We start from the raw sequence: 16,606 nt of genomic DNA on the forward strand, positions 1-16,606 counted from the left end.
GAAGAGATTATGGCACAGAACCATTCTTTGATTCTGTTTGCTTCTCAAATATTTCAAATACTTGCTTTACAAATATATACTATTTCCTTTTGAAACATGCCCTCATATTCTTAGTATCTTTGTGCTGTGTTCAAAAGTAGGGTAGTATGGCCTTCTCAGGCAGTTCTGCTTGGAGATGAGCACAGCACGCTCTCTTGTACTTCTCCTCCCTGTTCCCAACTGTTACAAATACAGTGAGTGTTTATTTGGTCCACAACTGGGGACAGTAGAAAGGACACCAGCTTGGAATCAGTTCGAACCTGTGTCTGCTGCACAGCTGAATCCCGGGGAAAGTAAGTTACTTAATCTTTCTGAGTCTGAATTTTTTCACCTGGCATATGGCAATGAAAATACATGTATCTCAGATCTACTATGAGGACTAACAGAGGTAAATAAAGCACATAAACCCTTAGCACAATGCTGGGTGCATAATAGATGCTTCATAAATGAGAATTATCAGTATTTTAGTTCAGTGTCTAAAGGACTTGTTTAGAGTTTTTAAGGTCTGCTTTCACAATTCTCCTTCAATGGGTAAATTCAAATGCTCAAGCCTCCTCTGGTATGCTACTCTGGAAAGTTAAGTGCTTATGAATGTCTTGCTTTTTTTTTTTTTTTTTTTAAACCATTTTTTAAAGCAAAATTTTCTACTTTCCTTTCTTATGACCATAGAGTCATTTAAAGAAGAAGAGTGCTCTTATCCTCTTGATTTCCAAAGGGAATTTAACTTTAAGGTGCTTTTTATGTGTTTATGGTCAAATGTATTACTCTACATTATAAGTTGAATATTACATACTATTCATCATATACAAGCCCATCTAGCAAGACAGTCGCAGTTTAAAACAGATTAATAGTGTGAACTAAAAGCTAAAGCTTGCGAAAATACCTATATTATGCCCCCTAATTGATCTAAATTATGTCGTAAGATTAAATTTTTAAGTAATTAAAAATTAAGCAATTTTTGTAAGTAAAAAAATTTTTTTTTTAATTTCCAGCTCTTTTAGTGTAGCATGGCAGAAAGAACAATGCATATGCCCACACAAATATCTGCTGATGGAGATACAGTTAAGTATATCTTTCAAATATAACTCTGCATTTTGTACTTCAGTAAGATTATATAGCTTAAAAATATTGACTTGGTAAACTGATGTAGGCATAGATGATAAAGTCTTGTTTGTTATGTTTGGGCATGAATTAGCTTTTATACTAATTGGAGTTAAATATCAATGGTGATTTAGATAATTAATACATGTTTTTTGAGTCTGACGACCTTATTAGCAGTGCAAAAGACTATTTCTATTTAACACCAAAGAAATTCAAAGTAAAACTTCTGAATCTCCCAATAAGTGAGAAGAACAGTGCTGTTTCGATGGATATATTTGCAGAATGTATGTACTGACAATAAATAATTTTTTAATGAAGTTATTTTAGCAAATGGTGGATGACTGCTTGCTGATTGCTTTACTGAGTGTGAGGTTAGAGCAAGTTTTTTTTTTTTTTAGATGGAATCTGGCTCTGTTGCTTAGGCTGGAGTGCAGTGGCGCAATCTCAGCTCACTGCAACCTCTGCCTTCTGGATTTAAGCGATTCTCCCGCTTCAGCCTCCCAAGTAGCTGGGATTACAGGCACCCACCTTCATGCCCGGCTAACTTTTGTATTTTTTTAGTAGAGACAGGGTTTCACCATGTTGGCCAGCCTGGTCTCAAACTCCTGACCTCAGGTGATCTACCCACCTCAGTCTCCCAAAGTATTGGGATTACAGGCCACTGCACCCGGCCTGTCATTGCTTTTCATAAATAATCATCCTCTGAGAGGAATTTCTCAGAGACTGAACCATTGGCCTATGCTCATTCCATTTTATCTTTGGGCTGTGTTGTATATCAAATCATGGTTAATACTCCTTTGTTCACATGACACGAAAACATAAAATTTTAGAATTAGAAGAGATCCCAAAAGCCAATTAGTCAAACATTAATCTGATATAGAAAAACTAGCAACAAATCCTTTAGCAAGTATCTTAGTCTGTTTGGGCAGCTATAACAAAATACATTAGACTTGGTAATTTATAAACAATAGAAATGCATTGCTCACAGTTCTAGAGGATGGGAAGTCCAAGATCAAAGGACCAGCAGGTTTGGTGTTAGGTGAGGGCTTACTCTTTGCTTCAAAAATGGCTTCTAGCTGTGTCCTCACATGGCAGGAGAAGCAAACAGTGTCGCTCAAACTTCTGGTATAAATGCAGTAGTCCTATTCATGTAGGTGGAGCCGTATGACCTAATCACCTCTCCAAGGCTCCGTTTTTTTAAACATTTAAATGATATGTAATATTAATACATATTGGTGTGGTATAGGCAATATTTTGTTATATGCATAGAATATATAATAATCAAATCAGGGTACTTCATGTATCTATTACCTCGAATATTTATTATTTCTATGTTTTGGGAACATTTCAAGTCCCTTCTTTTAGCTGTTTATATAATACATTGTTATAAACTATAGTCTTCCTACTCTGCTATAGAACATTAGAACTTATTTTTTCTGCCTAACTGAATGTTTGAACCCACCAGCCAACCTCTGTTCATCCCCCCACTACTCACACACCCTTCCCAGCCTCTGGTAGCTACCATTCTACCCTACTTCTATGAGATCAACCTTTTAAGCTGATGCATATGAGTGACGTATTTGTCTTTCTGTGTCTGACTTACTTCACTTAACATAACGACCTCTAGTTCCATCCATGTTAATGCAAATGACAGGATTTCCTTTTTTTATGTGGCCAAATTCTATTTTGTTTTGTTTTATTTTTTTGAGATGGAGTTTCACACTTGTTGCCCAGGCTGGAGTCCAATGGCATGATCTCAGCTCACTGCAACCTCCGCCTCCCAGGTTAAAGCGATTCTCTTGCCTCGACCTCCCAAGTAGCTGGGATTACAGGCATGCAACCCCATGCCTGGATAATTTTGTAGTTTTAGTAGAGACGGGGTTTCATCCCGTTGGCCAGGTTGGTTTCAAACTCCTGACCTCAGGTGATCTACCTGCCTCAGCCTCCCAAAGTGCTGAGACTACAGGTGTGAGCCACCACACCCGGCCCCAAATAGTATTTAAATGTGTATATATACAACTTTTTAAATCCATATATCTGTTGATGGACACTTAGGTTGATTCCATATTTTTGTTGTGGTGAATACTGGTTCAATAAACAAAGGGATGCAGAGATCTCTTCTATATACTGATATTTTTTCCTTTGGGTATATACCAAGTAGTGGGATTGCTGGTTCCATTTATATTGGAAACGAAGAATGAGAGAAGGAGAGGGAGGAAGAGAGACGGATACAAGAAGTGAAGGGAGGGGTTGAAAAAAGAGTGACTAGGATCATAATAGAACTTAAGTTTCCATATCTTAGCTATTGTAAATAATGCTGCAATGAACACAAAGCATCACACATCCTGATTTAAAATTATATTACAAAGCTATAGTAATCAATATAGTATGGCACCATCACAGAAACAGAAACATAGACCAGTGAAACACAATAGAGCTCCAAGAAATAAATCCAAACGTTCATGGTTAGCTAATTTTTGAAAAGGGTACCAAGAGGACATACTGAGGAAAAAATCATCTCTTCACTAAATAGTTCCAGGAAAACAGAATTTCTATAGGCAAAAGAATGATATTTGGACCATTATCTTACACTATACCAAAAAACCAACTCAAAATAGATAAAAGACCTAAAAGTAGGACCTGAAATCATAAAACTCTGAGGAGAGAACATAGGGGAAAATGTCCTTGACATTGGTCTTGACAGTAATTTTTTTTTTTTTTTTTGAGACAGAGTTTCGCTCTTGTTGCCCTGGCTAGAGTGCAATGGCACAATCTCTGCTCACTGGAACATCCGCCTCCCGGGTTCAAGCGATTCTCTTGCCTCAGCCTCCCAAGTAGCTAGGATTATAGGAGCCCACCACCACCCCCGGCTAATTCTGGGGGCTGAAAACTAGACATCTTATGTAGAACCATAGAAACTGAGATAAGTAGATTTTATGTCTGCAGCTGACATGCCTTTTCTTTTACTAGGCCTTTAGTACAGAGGTTTGTGTTTCTCTGAGTAAAGCTGGGCTTGAGATTTGTTGCTATAGTGTGATTCTTACTATCCTATGGGCTTTTTTTTTTTTTTTTTTGGATGGAGTTTCACTCTTATTGCCCAGGCTAGAGTGCAGTGGCACGATCTTGGCTCACTGCAACCTCTGTCTCCTGAGTTCAAGCGATTCTCCTGCCTCAGCCTCCTGAGTAGCTGGGATTATAGGCATGCACCACCATGCTCGGCTAATTTTGTATTTTTAGTAGAGACGGGGTTTCTCCATGTTGATCAGCCTGGTCTCAAACTCTCAACCTCAGGTGATCTGCCCGCCTTGGCCTCCCAAAGTGCTGGGATTACAGGCATGAGCCACCGTGCCTGGTCTACCCTATGGGCTTTGAATGTCTCTGGTGATACCTTGTGTTGAGGGTAGGGGTTGGTTTGCCAGAGGATGTTTTTCTGATGATTTCACCCTCAACCTTGAGTCTTCCTTTGGTGCTATGCCTCAGAATGAGTATGTCTCTTGCAATATCTCTTGCAGAGAATATGTATCTTGATAGCAGTTAGCCTGGTGATGAAGGTATGTGAGAATACTTTTTTATTTGATTGCCAGTCTTAGGCAAGCACTCTGCCTCTGGGCCCCAGGGGTATGACCTTCTCTTTCTCTTCTTCTGACATGGTTCTGAATCCATTGTGAATTTCTGTACATCTTCTAGGGCTTCAAGCTTTTTTTGTGTTCCCTACTTTCAGAAGCAATGTGCTTTCACCGCACCCTAAGAGAGTGCTTCTTGGCTCTTCACCCATAGATGAAGGCTTTTTTATTCTGTAGAGGAGAAAGTTCTGATTGGAGCTTCTTGCCAGCATTGCTGCTGTTGCATGTCCCAGTTCTGTAACTTTAGAGAGATTTTTTTTTTTTTTCAGAGTTCTATCAATCTTTTACTGAATGTCTAGTTGGGTTCAAGGAGAAAAAGTTTTAGAGGAGCTACAGATTATTTTTTGTTCTACAAAAAAGACACATGCACACTTCTTCTCTTCTCTTCTCTTTTCTCTTTTTTGAGATAGAGTTTTTGTTCTTGTTGCCCAGGCTGGAGTGCAATGGCTCAATCTTGGCTCACTGCAGCTTCTGCCTCCTGGGTTCAAGTGATTCTCCTGCCTCAGCCTCCCAAGTAGCTGGGATTACAGGCATGTGCCACTGCACCTGGCTAATTTTTATTTTTATTAGAGACAGGGTTTCACTATGTTGGTCAGGCTGGTCTCAAACTCCCAACCTCAGGTGATCCGCCTGCCTCAGTCTCTCAAAGTGCTGCGATTAACAGGTGTGAGCCACCACACCCGTCCTGTTTTCTTTTTTAAAAATTTGAGACAGAGTCTCGCTCTGTCGCCCAGGTGAGAGTGCAGTGGCGCAATCTTGGCTTACTGCAAACTTCGCCTCCCTGGTTCAACCGATTCTCTTACCTCAGCCTCTTGAGTAGCTGAGATGACAGACACGCACCACCGCGCCCAGTTAATGTTTGTATTTTTACTAGAGACAGGGTTTCACCATGTTGGCCAAGCTGGTCCCAAACTCCTGACCTCAAGTGATCTGCCTGCCTCAGCCTCCTAAAGTGTTAGGATTAGGGGTGTGAGCCACCACACCCGGCCTGTACTTGTTTTCATCTCAGCTCTATTCACAATAGCTGAGACATTGAATCTACCTAGGTATCCACCAATGGCAGATTGGATTAAAAATGTGGTACATGGCTGGGCGCGGTGGCTCACAACTGTAATCCCAGCACTTTGGGAGGCCGAGACTGATGGATAGTCTGAGGTCAGGAGTTTGAGAGCAGGCTGACCAACATGGTGAAACCCTGTCTCTACTAAAAATACAAAAACTTAGCTGGGCGTGATGGTGGGCAACTGTGATCCCAGCTACTCAGGAGGTTGAGGCAGGATAATTGCTTGAACTTGGGAGGTGGAGATTGCAGTGAGCTGAGATTGCACCACTGCGCTCCAGCCTGGGTGACAGAGCGAGATTCCGTCTCAAAAAAAAAAAAAAAGTGTGGTACTTATACACTGTGGAATACTATGCAGCCATAAAAAATGAAATGTGTCCTTTGCAGCAACATGGGTGCTGCTGGAGGCCATTATCCTAAGTAAATTAATACAGAAACAGAAAACCAAATACCACATGTTCTCATTTACAAGTGGGAGTAAACATTGGGTACTCATAAACATACGAGTATGAGACTCATGCCATAGATGGCAACGATGGACACTGAGGACTACTAGAGGGTTGGGGGGGTGGTAGGGGCAGAAAATCTACCTGTTGAGTACTATGCTCAGTACCTGGGTGATGGGATCATTCACACCCTCAAACCTCAGCACATTCAATATCCCTGCATAACAAACCTGCCCATGTACTCTCTGAATCTAAAAGTTGAAATTACAAATAAAAATTAAATACATACATTCAATCAAACCTTAATAAATTAAAAAATATAATTAATATACTCTTTATTCTCTACTTAGAATGACAGATTTCCAAATAAGGACAAATAAAAACCAAACCAGAAAACAAACAAACAAAAAACAGCTACAGGGCTGGGTGCGGTGGCTCACACCTGTAATCCCAGCACTTTGGGAGGCCGAGGCAGAGGATCACGAGGTGAGGAGTTCAAGACCAACCTGGCCAACATAGTGAAACCCATCTCTACTAAAAATACAAAAATTAGCCAGGTGTGGTGGCACGGCTGTAATCCCAGTTACTCAGGAGGCTGAGTAAGGAGAATCGCTTGAACCTGGGAGGTGGATGTTTCAGTGAGCCGAGATTGCGCCACTGCACTATAGCCTGGGCAACAGAGAGAGACTCTGTCTCAAAAAAAAAAAAAAAAAAAAAAAAAAAAAGAAAAAAAAGAAAAAGAAAAAGAACAAAAGAAAGGAAGAAAAAAGCAGCTACAGATGATTCCTGTTTATGGCTCAGAGTTTTTACTTGTCTGCCAAGGCATGTTCTAGCAATTAGGTCCTTGCTTAGAACTCTTCTCATGTCTGTATCTTTCTTGCCTAGAAAAGTTAATGTTCCCATCTTGTCTTTTCCTGTGGGTTTCTGTCTCTCCTTCAATTCTGGAACAATTTTTTGACCTGAAACATCAGTACTAGGATGAGTTAAAAAAAAAGTTGTGATCTTGCCTTAGTCCATTATTTTATTCCTGTAGTGTTAGTAGTGATGTCTTTTTTCTGCTCTCCACATCTCTGAGCAGAAACTAGAAATGAATATAACTGATTTTTGTATATTGACTTTATAGCTTTTAATTTTGATATATTCTCTTAGTAATTCTGGTAGATGCTGTGTAGATTCTTGTATATTTTCTATCTTTTTTCAATATAAAATAACAAACTCTTTTGAATATTTATGCTTTTTGTTTGCCTTATTGATTGGTGAGAACCTCCAGTAAAATATATAAAAATGACAAGAGCTGACATCTCTGCTTTATTTTCAGTCTTGTGAGGAAAGCACTCAGATGTTTACTATGAAGTATGATGTTAGATTTAAAGTTTTTTCTAATATAGTTTTTATCAGATTGAGGAAGTTCTCTTTAATTCCTATTTTACTAATAGACTTTAAAAATCACAAATGGGTATTCAATTCATCAAATATAATATTTTTCATTTATTGAGTCAGTCATATGGTGATTTTACTTTATACTATTAATATGGTGAAATGTGTTTATTGATTTTTTTAATTTTTAATTTTTTTTGAGACAGAGTGTTACTCTGTTACCCAGGCTGCCGTGCAGTGGCACAATCATAGCTCACCACAAGCTCTAACTCCTGGGCTTAAGTGATCCTCCTGCCTCAGCCTCCGGAGTAGCTGGGACAACGAGCATGTACTACCACACCCAGCTATTTTTTTAATTTTTATTTTCAGTAGAGACAGGGTTTCACTATGTTCCCCAGACTGGTCTCGAATTCCTGAGCTCAAGCGATCTTCCAGCCTCAGCCTCCCAAAGTTCTGGGATTACAGGCATGAGCCACCATGCTCAGCCCTTCATTTTTAATTTTTATGGGTACATAGCAGGTCTATATATTTATGGGGCACATGAGATATTTTATTATAGGCACATAATGTGTAATAATCATATCAGGATAAATGGGGTATCCACTACCTTAAGTATTTTTCATTTCTTTGTGTTAGAAACATTTCAATTGTACTCTTCATTCTTCTAAAATGTACAATTTATCGTTGACTATAGTCACCCTGTTGTGCTATCAAATACTGGACCTTATTCATTCTATCTAACTATATCCTTGTACCCATTAACCATCCCCTCACCACCCTCACTACCCTTCTTAGCCTCTGATAACCATCCTTCCACTCTCTATCTCCATGAGTTCAATTGTTTTAATTTTTAGCTCCCACAAATAAGTGAGAACATGTGAAGTTTGTCTTTCCGTGACTTGCTTATTTCACTTAACATATTGTTAGGTTCCATCCATATTGTTGCAAATGACAAGATCTCATTCTTTTTGATGGCTGAATAGTATTCCATTGTGTATATGTACCACATTTTCTTTGTCTATTTATCTGTTGATGGACACTTAGCTTGCTTCCAAATCTTCACTATTGTGAATAGTGCTGCAACAAACATGGGAGTGTAGATATCTCCTCGGTGTACTAGTTTCTTTCTTTTGGGTATATACCTAGCAGTGGGATTGCTGGATCATACAGTAGTTCTATGTTTAGTTTTTTGAGGTACCTCCATACTGTTCTCCATACTAATTCACATTCCCATCAACAGTGTAAGAGGATTCTCTTTTTTCTACATTCTTGCCAGCATTTGTTATTGCCTGTCTTTTGGGTAAAAACCACTTTAACTCAGGTGAGATGATATATCATTTTAGGTTTGATTGGAATTTCTCTGATGGTCAATGATGTTGAGCACCTTTTTATATACCTGTTTGCCATTTGTATGTCTTCTTTTGAGACATGTCTGTTCCAATCACTTGCCAGTTTTTAAATTGGATTATTAGATTTTTTCTTATTGAGCTATTTGAGCTTCTTACATATTCTGGTTATTAATCCCCTATCAGGTGGATAGTTTGCAAATATTTTCTCCCATTCAGTGGGTTGTCTCCTCACTTTGTTAATCACTTTCTTTGCTGTGCAGAAGCTTTTAAATTTTATATGATCCCATTTGTCCATTTTTGCTTTGGTTTCCTGTGCTTGTAGGGCATTATCTAAGAAGTGTTTGTCCAGGTCAATATCCTGGAGAGTTTCCCCAATGTTTTCTTTTAGTAGGTTCATAGTTTCACGACTTAGATTTATATCTTTAATCCATTTTTATTTGATTTTTATATATGATGAGAGACAGGAGTCTGTTTTCATTATTTTACATATGGATATCCAATTTTGCCAGAACTATTTATTGAAGAGATTCTTCTTTCCCCACTGTATGCTCTTGGCATCTTTGTCAAAAGTGAGTTCACTGTACATGTTTGAATTTATTTCTGGGTTCTGTATTCTGTTCCATTTTTCTATATGTCTGTTTTCATGACAGTATCATACTGTTTTGGTTACTGTAGTTCTGTATTATAATTTGAAGTCAAGTAATGTGATTCCTTCAGTGTACCCAGAATACTCAGCATTGCTTTGAATATTCTGTGTCCTTTGTGGGTACATGTAAATTTTAGGATTATTTTTTCTATTTCCTTCTTTTTTTTTTTTTTTTGAGACAGAGTCCCGCTCTGTTGCCAAGTCTAGAATGCAGTGGCACGATCTCGGCTCACTGCAGGCTCTGCCTCCCAGGTTCACGCCATTCTCCATTCTCCTGCCTCAGCCTCCCAAGTAGCTGGGACTAAAGGCACCTGCCACCATGCCCAGCTAATTTTTTTGTATTTTTGGTAGAGACGGGGTTTCACCATGTTAGCCAGGATGATCTCGATCTCCTGACCTCGTGATCTGCCTGCCTTGGCCTCCCAAAGGCTGGGATTACAGACATGAGCCCCTGCTCCCGGCCTATTTTTTTCTATTTCTGTGGAGAATGTCATTGGCATTTTGATAGGCATTGAGTTAAATATGTAGATCGCTTTCAGTGGTACGAACATTTTAACGATATTGATTCTTTCAGTCCATAAACATAGAATATCTTTTCATTTTTTTGTATCCTCTTCAGTTTCTTGTATCAATATTTTATAGTTTATCATTTATGGATTTTTGAGTGCTGAACTAACCTTGCGTTTCTAGAATAAATGTCAATTGTTTTAATATATAACCTTTTTTATATACAAGTGAATTGATTCGGTAATGTTTTGTTAAGATTAAACAAAAAAAAACTCTGTGCAGTATGATTTCTTCTAAATGAAATTCTAGAAGAAGTAAAACTATAGCAACTGAAAACAGATGAGAGGTTGCCAGGACTGAGGGATGAGGGTTATGAATTGACTGAATAGGGATTAGAGGGAAAGCTTTAGGGATGTCAGAAATGTTCTAAATGGTGATCATGATGGTGATTACATTACTATACACATTCGTTAAAATTCATCAAATGGTGCACATAAAGTTGGTAACTTTTATTATACATAAATTATTCCTCAATAAAGCTAGCTAAGTAACATATATGGAATTTTAGTAGAAAAAAGAAAGTTGCAGAGTTTCACTCTTGTAGCCCAGGCTGGCGTGCAATGGCGTGATCTCGGCTCACTGCAACCTCTGCTTCCCAGATTCAAGCAATTCTCCTGTCTTAGCCTCCCAAGTACCTAGGGTTACAGGCCTCTGCCACCATGCCTGGCTAATATTTTTTTGTATTTTTAGTAGAGACCAGGTTTCACCACACTGGCCAGGCTGGTCTTGAACTCCTGACCTCTGGTGATCTGCCTACCTCGGCCTCCCAAATTGCTGGGATTACAGGTGTGAGCCACTGTACCCGGCCATGTATGTGTTTTTAAAATTTAATACCTCTATATTTGTGTATATAAAAGTATTTTTTAATGTTTAGAATCATAAAAATCATAAAAATAGGGAAAAGAGGAAGGAGATAGGATGTGGGGAATAGTCAAATGGAATATTATCTTTCATTTCAATATTTCAGTTGTTAAGAAAAATTTATTTGCACACTCACTAGTTGTACAATTAAAATTAAATTTAATTATGGTAGTAAAAAAGAATTTTTGCAGTTATGCACATGACAGAAATTAATGTATAATTTTCTCTTTTTGTGATATCTTTGCCAGGTGTTTTTTCTTCGTTTGTTTGTTTTTCTGAGATAGAGTCTCACTCTGTCGCCCAGGCTGGAGTGCATGGTGTAATCTCGGCTCACTGCAACCTCTGTCTCCTGGGTTCAAGGGATTCTCCTGCCTTAGCCTCCAAAGTAGCCGGGATTACAGGCACGTGCCACCATGCCTGGCTAATTTTTTATATTTAGTAGAGATGGGGTTTCACCATGTTTGTCAGGCTGGTCTCGAACTCCTGACCTCAGGTTATCCACACGTCTCGACCTCGCAAAGTGCTAGGATACAGGCGTGAGCCACTGCGCCTGGCTTGTCAGGTGTTTATATTGCCATTATATCTGGTTTCATAAAATACATTGGAAAAAATTCGCCTCTCTTCTGTTTTGTAGAGAGTTTGTGTGAATTTTTCTTTAACTGCTTGTTGATAGAATTCAATAGTGAAACTACCAGGGCCTAGTTTCTTTTTTGTTTTTTTTTTTTTGAGACGGAGTCTTGCTCTGTTACCCAGGCTGGAGTGCAGTGGCGCGATCTCGGCTCATTGCAAGCTCCACCTCCCGGGTTCACGCCATTCTCCTGCCTCAGCCTCCCGAGTAGCTGGGACTACAGGCGCCTGCCACCGCGCTTGGCTAATTCTTTTGTATTTTCAGTAGAGACGGGATTTCACCGTGTTAGCCAGGATGGTCTCGATCTCCTGACCTCGTGATCCGCCCGCCTCGGCCTCCCAAAGTGCTGGAATTACAGGCTTGAGCCACCGCGCCCAGCCAGGGCCTGAAGATTTCTTTGTGGAAAGGTTTTTGACTATAATTTCTTCAATAGATATATGACTCTTTAGATTTCCTATTTCCCATTGTGTCATTTTTATAATTTGTTCTTTTTCAGTGAAATTTATTTATTTTCAAGTTTGTTGGCAAAAGAGTTATTTCAAATTTATTGGCAAAATGTGTTCATAAATGTGTTTATAGTAGTCTATTATAATTTTGTTATCTGTGTGGTCTGTAGTAATGTTCTTTCATTTCTGCTATGAGCAATTTGTGTTTTGGGTGTTTTTTTGTTTGATTTTTGTTTTTTTGAGATGGAGTCTTGCTCTGTTGCCCAGACTGGAGTACAGTGGTGCGATCTCGGCTCACCACAACCTCTGCCTCCCGGGTTCAAGCGATTCTCCTACCTCAGCCTCCCGAGTAGCTGGTATTACTGGCGCATGCCACCATGCCCAGCTAATTTTTGTATTTTTAGTAGAGAGGGGGTTTTTCTATGTTGGTCAGGCTGGTCTCGAACTCCTGACCTCAGGTGATCTCCCTGCCTCGGCCTCCCAAAGTGCTGGGATTACAGGCGTGAGCTACTGTGCCCGGCTGTTTTGGGTGTTTTTATTAGTCCAGCTAGTTGTTTATCAATCTTATCAATCTTTTCAAAGCAGCAAATTTTTGCTTATTTAATTTTCTTTAAGACTTATTTCCTGTTTCTTTGCTTTCTGCTTTTATTTATTTATTTTTGAGATGTAATCTCCCTCTGTCGCCCAGGCTGGAGTGCAGTGGTCCAATTTCAGTTCACTGCAACCTCTGCCTCCCTGGCTCAAGGGATTCGCCTGCCTCAGCCTCCCAAGTAGTTGGGATTACAGGCTCCCACCACCATGCCCAGCTCATTTTTGTATATTTAGTAGAGACAGGGTTTCACTCTGTTGGCCAGGCTGGTCTCGAACTCCTAACCTCAAGTGATCCACTTGCCTTGGTCTCTCAAAATGCTGGGATTTCAGGCGTGAGCCAATGCACCTGGCCATGCTTTCTGCTTTTATCTTAATTTTATAATTTTTGTTTTTCTCCTGGGATTTTTGTCTTTTTACTCATTGTGTATGCACACTTTCCTTTATGTCTCTGCACGTTTATAATAGCTGTTTTAAAATCTCTGTTAGTAGATTGGGCCCAGTGGCTCACACCTGTAATCCCAGCCCTTTGGAGGCTAAGGCAGGAGGATTGTTTGAGCTCAGGAGTTCAAGACCAACCCGAGCAACATGGTGTGACCCCGTCTCTGCCAAAAATACAAAAATTAGCCAGGTGCAGTGGATCACACCTGTAATCCCAGCAATTTGGAAGGCCCAGGCAGGTGGATCACCTAAGGTCAGGAGTTCAAGACCAGCCTGGCCAACATGGTGAAACCCCTTTTCTATAAAAAATACAAAGATTGGCTGGTCATGGTGGCACATGCTTATAGTCCCAGCTTTTCGGGAGGTTGGAGAATTGCTTGAGCCCGGGTGATGGAGGTTGTAGTGAGTCGAGATCTCAGCTTACTGCAACCTCTGCCTCCCAGGCTGGTTAGCGTGTTCTTGTTTTATAAAGGTACAAAATAAATGTAGATAACATCTACTGAGCTAATTGTTGATGCTTCTACCTTAACATCTTTCCTACGGATTTATAATTCCTTTATTCTCACATATACTAAAACATTTTAAAGCTTGTTAATTTAGGTAAAAAGGCATTTTGTATTCCTCATAAAATAGTGTTAAGAACTGTGACGTATGCTGAGCTGTCATTGCAAAGTGGTATTTAATGTGTTTTTAGGTGTGGAGGGGGTTGTATAATTCCCATTTTTAAAATAAAAGCGCTTAGAAATAAAAAGTGAATTATCTTTGAACCTTTTAAAAATGATCGGTTGGTAACTTTGTGTATAATACTGATGGATTTCAAATTTTCTGGAATGGGGTTATTAGTAGTAGATTTCTTTGATATAACACGAGTCCTCAGAGGGTATATAACAAATTTGAAGTATACATCATTTGATTTTTTAAAAATTTCAAATTGATTTTGGTTTCCTCACATATGTAGAGGATCTCCAGCTTACAATCATTCAACTTAAATTGTTGACTCTATGATAGTGCTTTTTCACTTTATTTAATAAATTACATGAGATATTCATACTTTATTATAACATAAGTTTTGCGTTAATTGATTTTGCCCAGTTGTAGGTTAATGTAAGTGTTCTGAGCGTTTTTAAGGCAGACAAGGCTGAGCTATAATGTTCAGCTTTGTTACGTGTATTAAATGGTGTTTTGACTTACAATATGTTCAATTTAGGAGGGGTTTCTTGGGACATAGCCTCATCATAAGTTGAGAAGCATCTGGATTAACATGTGTGGGATTTTCTCACTATATTCACATGCTGCGGCAGAATGAAAGGATGTTAAAGTTTTTTTCTTTTTTCTTATGGAAGAAAGAATTTATTATGTTAGAGTAATATATTAGAGTTTCTTGTAGTATTTCCTTAATTCCCTATTTTATTTATATATTTATTTATTTGTTTGTTTATTGAGACAGAGTTTCACTCTTTTGCCCAGGCTGGAGTGCAGTGGTGTGCTCTTGCCTCACTGCAACCTCCGCCTCTCGGGTTCAAGTGATTCTCCTGCCTTAGCCTCCCGAGTAGCTGGGATTACAAGCATGTACCACCATGCCTGGCTAATTTTGTATTTTTAGTAGAGATGGGGTTTCACAATGTTGGCCAGGCTGGTCTTGAACTCCTGACCTCGTGATCCGCCTGCCTTGGCCTCCCAAAGTGCTCGGATTACAGGCACGAGCCACTGTAGCTGTCCCCCATTTCTTTTAAAATTTAGAAACAGAGCCTCTTTGAGTGTGCTGAGAGATAGATTCACTTTATTTATAAAAATAATAGCCAAATCTATGTATTTGAACACAGACTTCTATTTTCACAAATTTACTTAATATGTATATTATATATTGAGTCTGAGGTATGATAATCAAATGATAATCAATTCTAACTTCTTTGATGTACTATAATAATTTTCCTTTCAAATGACTTCATTTTCTATTCTAACACAAAACTCTAAATTTTTGTTTTATTTAAGCAAAAAGAAAATAATATTCGTTGTTTAACTACGATTGGACATTTTGGTTTTGAATGTTTGCCCAATCAGTTGGTGAACAGATCTATCCGACAAGGATTCACTTTTAATGTTCTCTGTGTGGGTAAGTGTCAGACACCTCATTTGAACTATTGCTTCATTTTTCCCAGTGTTCACTTCAACTTTTCTTAAGCAGTGTAACATTGATGCTATTAATTCAAATACATCTTCATGTTTACAGTGATTCTCATCTTAGCCATATTATCTAATCCTTTTATTTTTTGAGACAGGTTCTCACTCTGTTGCCCAGGCTGGAGTGCAGTGGTGTGATTGTGGCTCACTGTAGCCTCAGCTGCCTGGGCTCAAGCAATCCGCCCACCTCAGCTTTCCAAAGTGCTGGGATTACAGGCATAAACACCACACTGGACCTGTAATGATTGTTAAAAATGGGAACATTCCTGTGCTCTTAAAAGTCTGATGTAGCTTAGTGTATACTTTCTTTCTCCATTATGTTAATGAGTGAGAGAACCAGGGCTAGCATGTATACTTTCAAGGCCATCCCAGTCTTTGAAGTATTTGAAACCCTTTATTTATTTTTAAAATTAATGTTATTCTTAATTGAAAAATCATAGTTATTTACATGTATGGATACAATGTGAGGTTTTGATAAATGTTTACAATGTGGAATGATTCAATCAAGTGAATTAACATATCTATTACCTGGTTTACCTATCTTTTTTTATGATGAGACATTTGAAATTAACTCCCTTGATTATTTTGAAATATACAATACATTGACTATAGTCACTCTGCTGTGCAACAGATCTCAAAACTTCTTTCTCCTGTCTGTTTGAAACTGTTAGTTTGCTAAAGATGATGGCCTCTAGCTCCATCCATGTTCCTGCAAAGGACATGATCTCATTCTTTTTCATGGCTGTGTAGTATTCCATGGTGTATATGTACTATATTTTCTTTATCCAGTCTATCATTGATGGGCATTTGGGTTGATTCCATGTCTTTGCTACTGTGAATAGTGCTGCAATGAGCTCTGTTGGTATGCTAAGGATGATGGCCTCCAGCTCCATCCACGCTCCTGCAAAGGACATGATCTCTTTCTTTTTTATGGCTGAGAATATGTGCCATGTTCTCACTTATAAGTGGGAGTGAAATGATGAGAACACACGGACACAAAAAGGGGAATAATAGACACTAGTGTCTACTTAAGGGTGGAGGTTTGGAGGAGGGAGAGGATCAGATAAATAACGATGGGGTACCAAGCTTAGTACCAGGGTGATGAAATAATCTGTACAACAAACCCTCATGACATGAGCTTACCTATATAACAAACCTGCACGTATACCCCCAAACCTAAAATAAAAGTTAAAAAAAAAAAAGAAACTTTGTACCCTTTGACCAACAAGTCCACCTTTCCTTTCTCCCTGCTC

The 16,606-nt window shown here is 38.9% G+C and overlaps 1 protein-coding gene across 1 annotated transcript in view; it reads left to right on the forward strand.

Annotated features, from left to right (window-relative positions):
• Positions 1 to 267: 267 nt before the first annotated feature.
• Positions 268 to 16,606, forward strand: part of SEPTIN14 (septin 14) — a 71,539-nt gene continuing 55,200 nt past the window's right edge. Inside the window, exons 1-3 of the mRNA XM_007981272.3 lie at positions 268 to 332; positions 1,032 to 1,100; positions 15,165 to 15,285. Of these exons, the coding sequence (XP_007979463.3) occupies positions 1,047 to 1,100; positions 15,165 to 15,285 (175 nt within the window). The 5' untranslated portion in view covers positions 268 to 332; positions 1,032 to 1,046. The remainder of the gene's footprint in view (positions 333 to 1,031; positions 1,101 to 15,164; positions 15,286 to 16,606) is intronic.

The sequence above is a fragment of the Chlorocebus sabaeus genome, chromosome 21, assembly GCF_047675955.1.
Source record: "Chlorocebus sabaeus isolate Y175 chromosome 21, mChlSab1.0.hap1, whole genome shotgun sequence".
NCBI classification, from domain to species: Eukaryota; Metazoa; Chordata; class Mammalia; order Primates; family Cercopithecidae; genus Chlorocebus; species Chlorocebus sabaeus.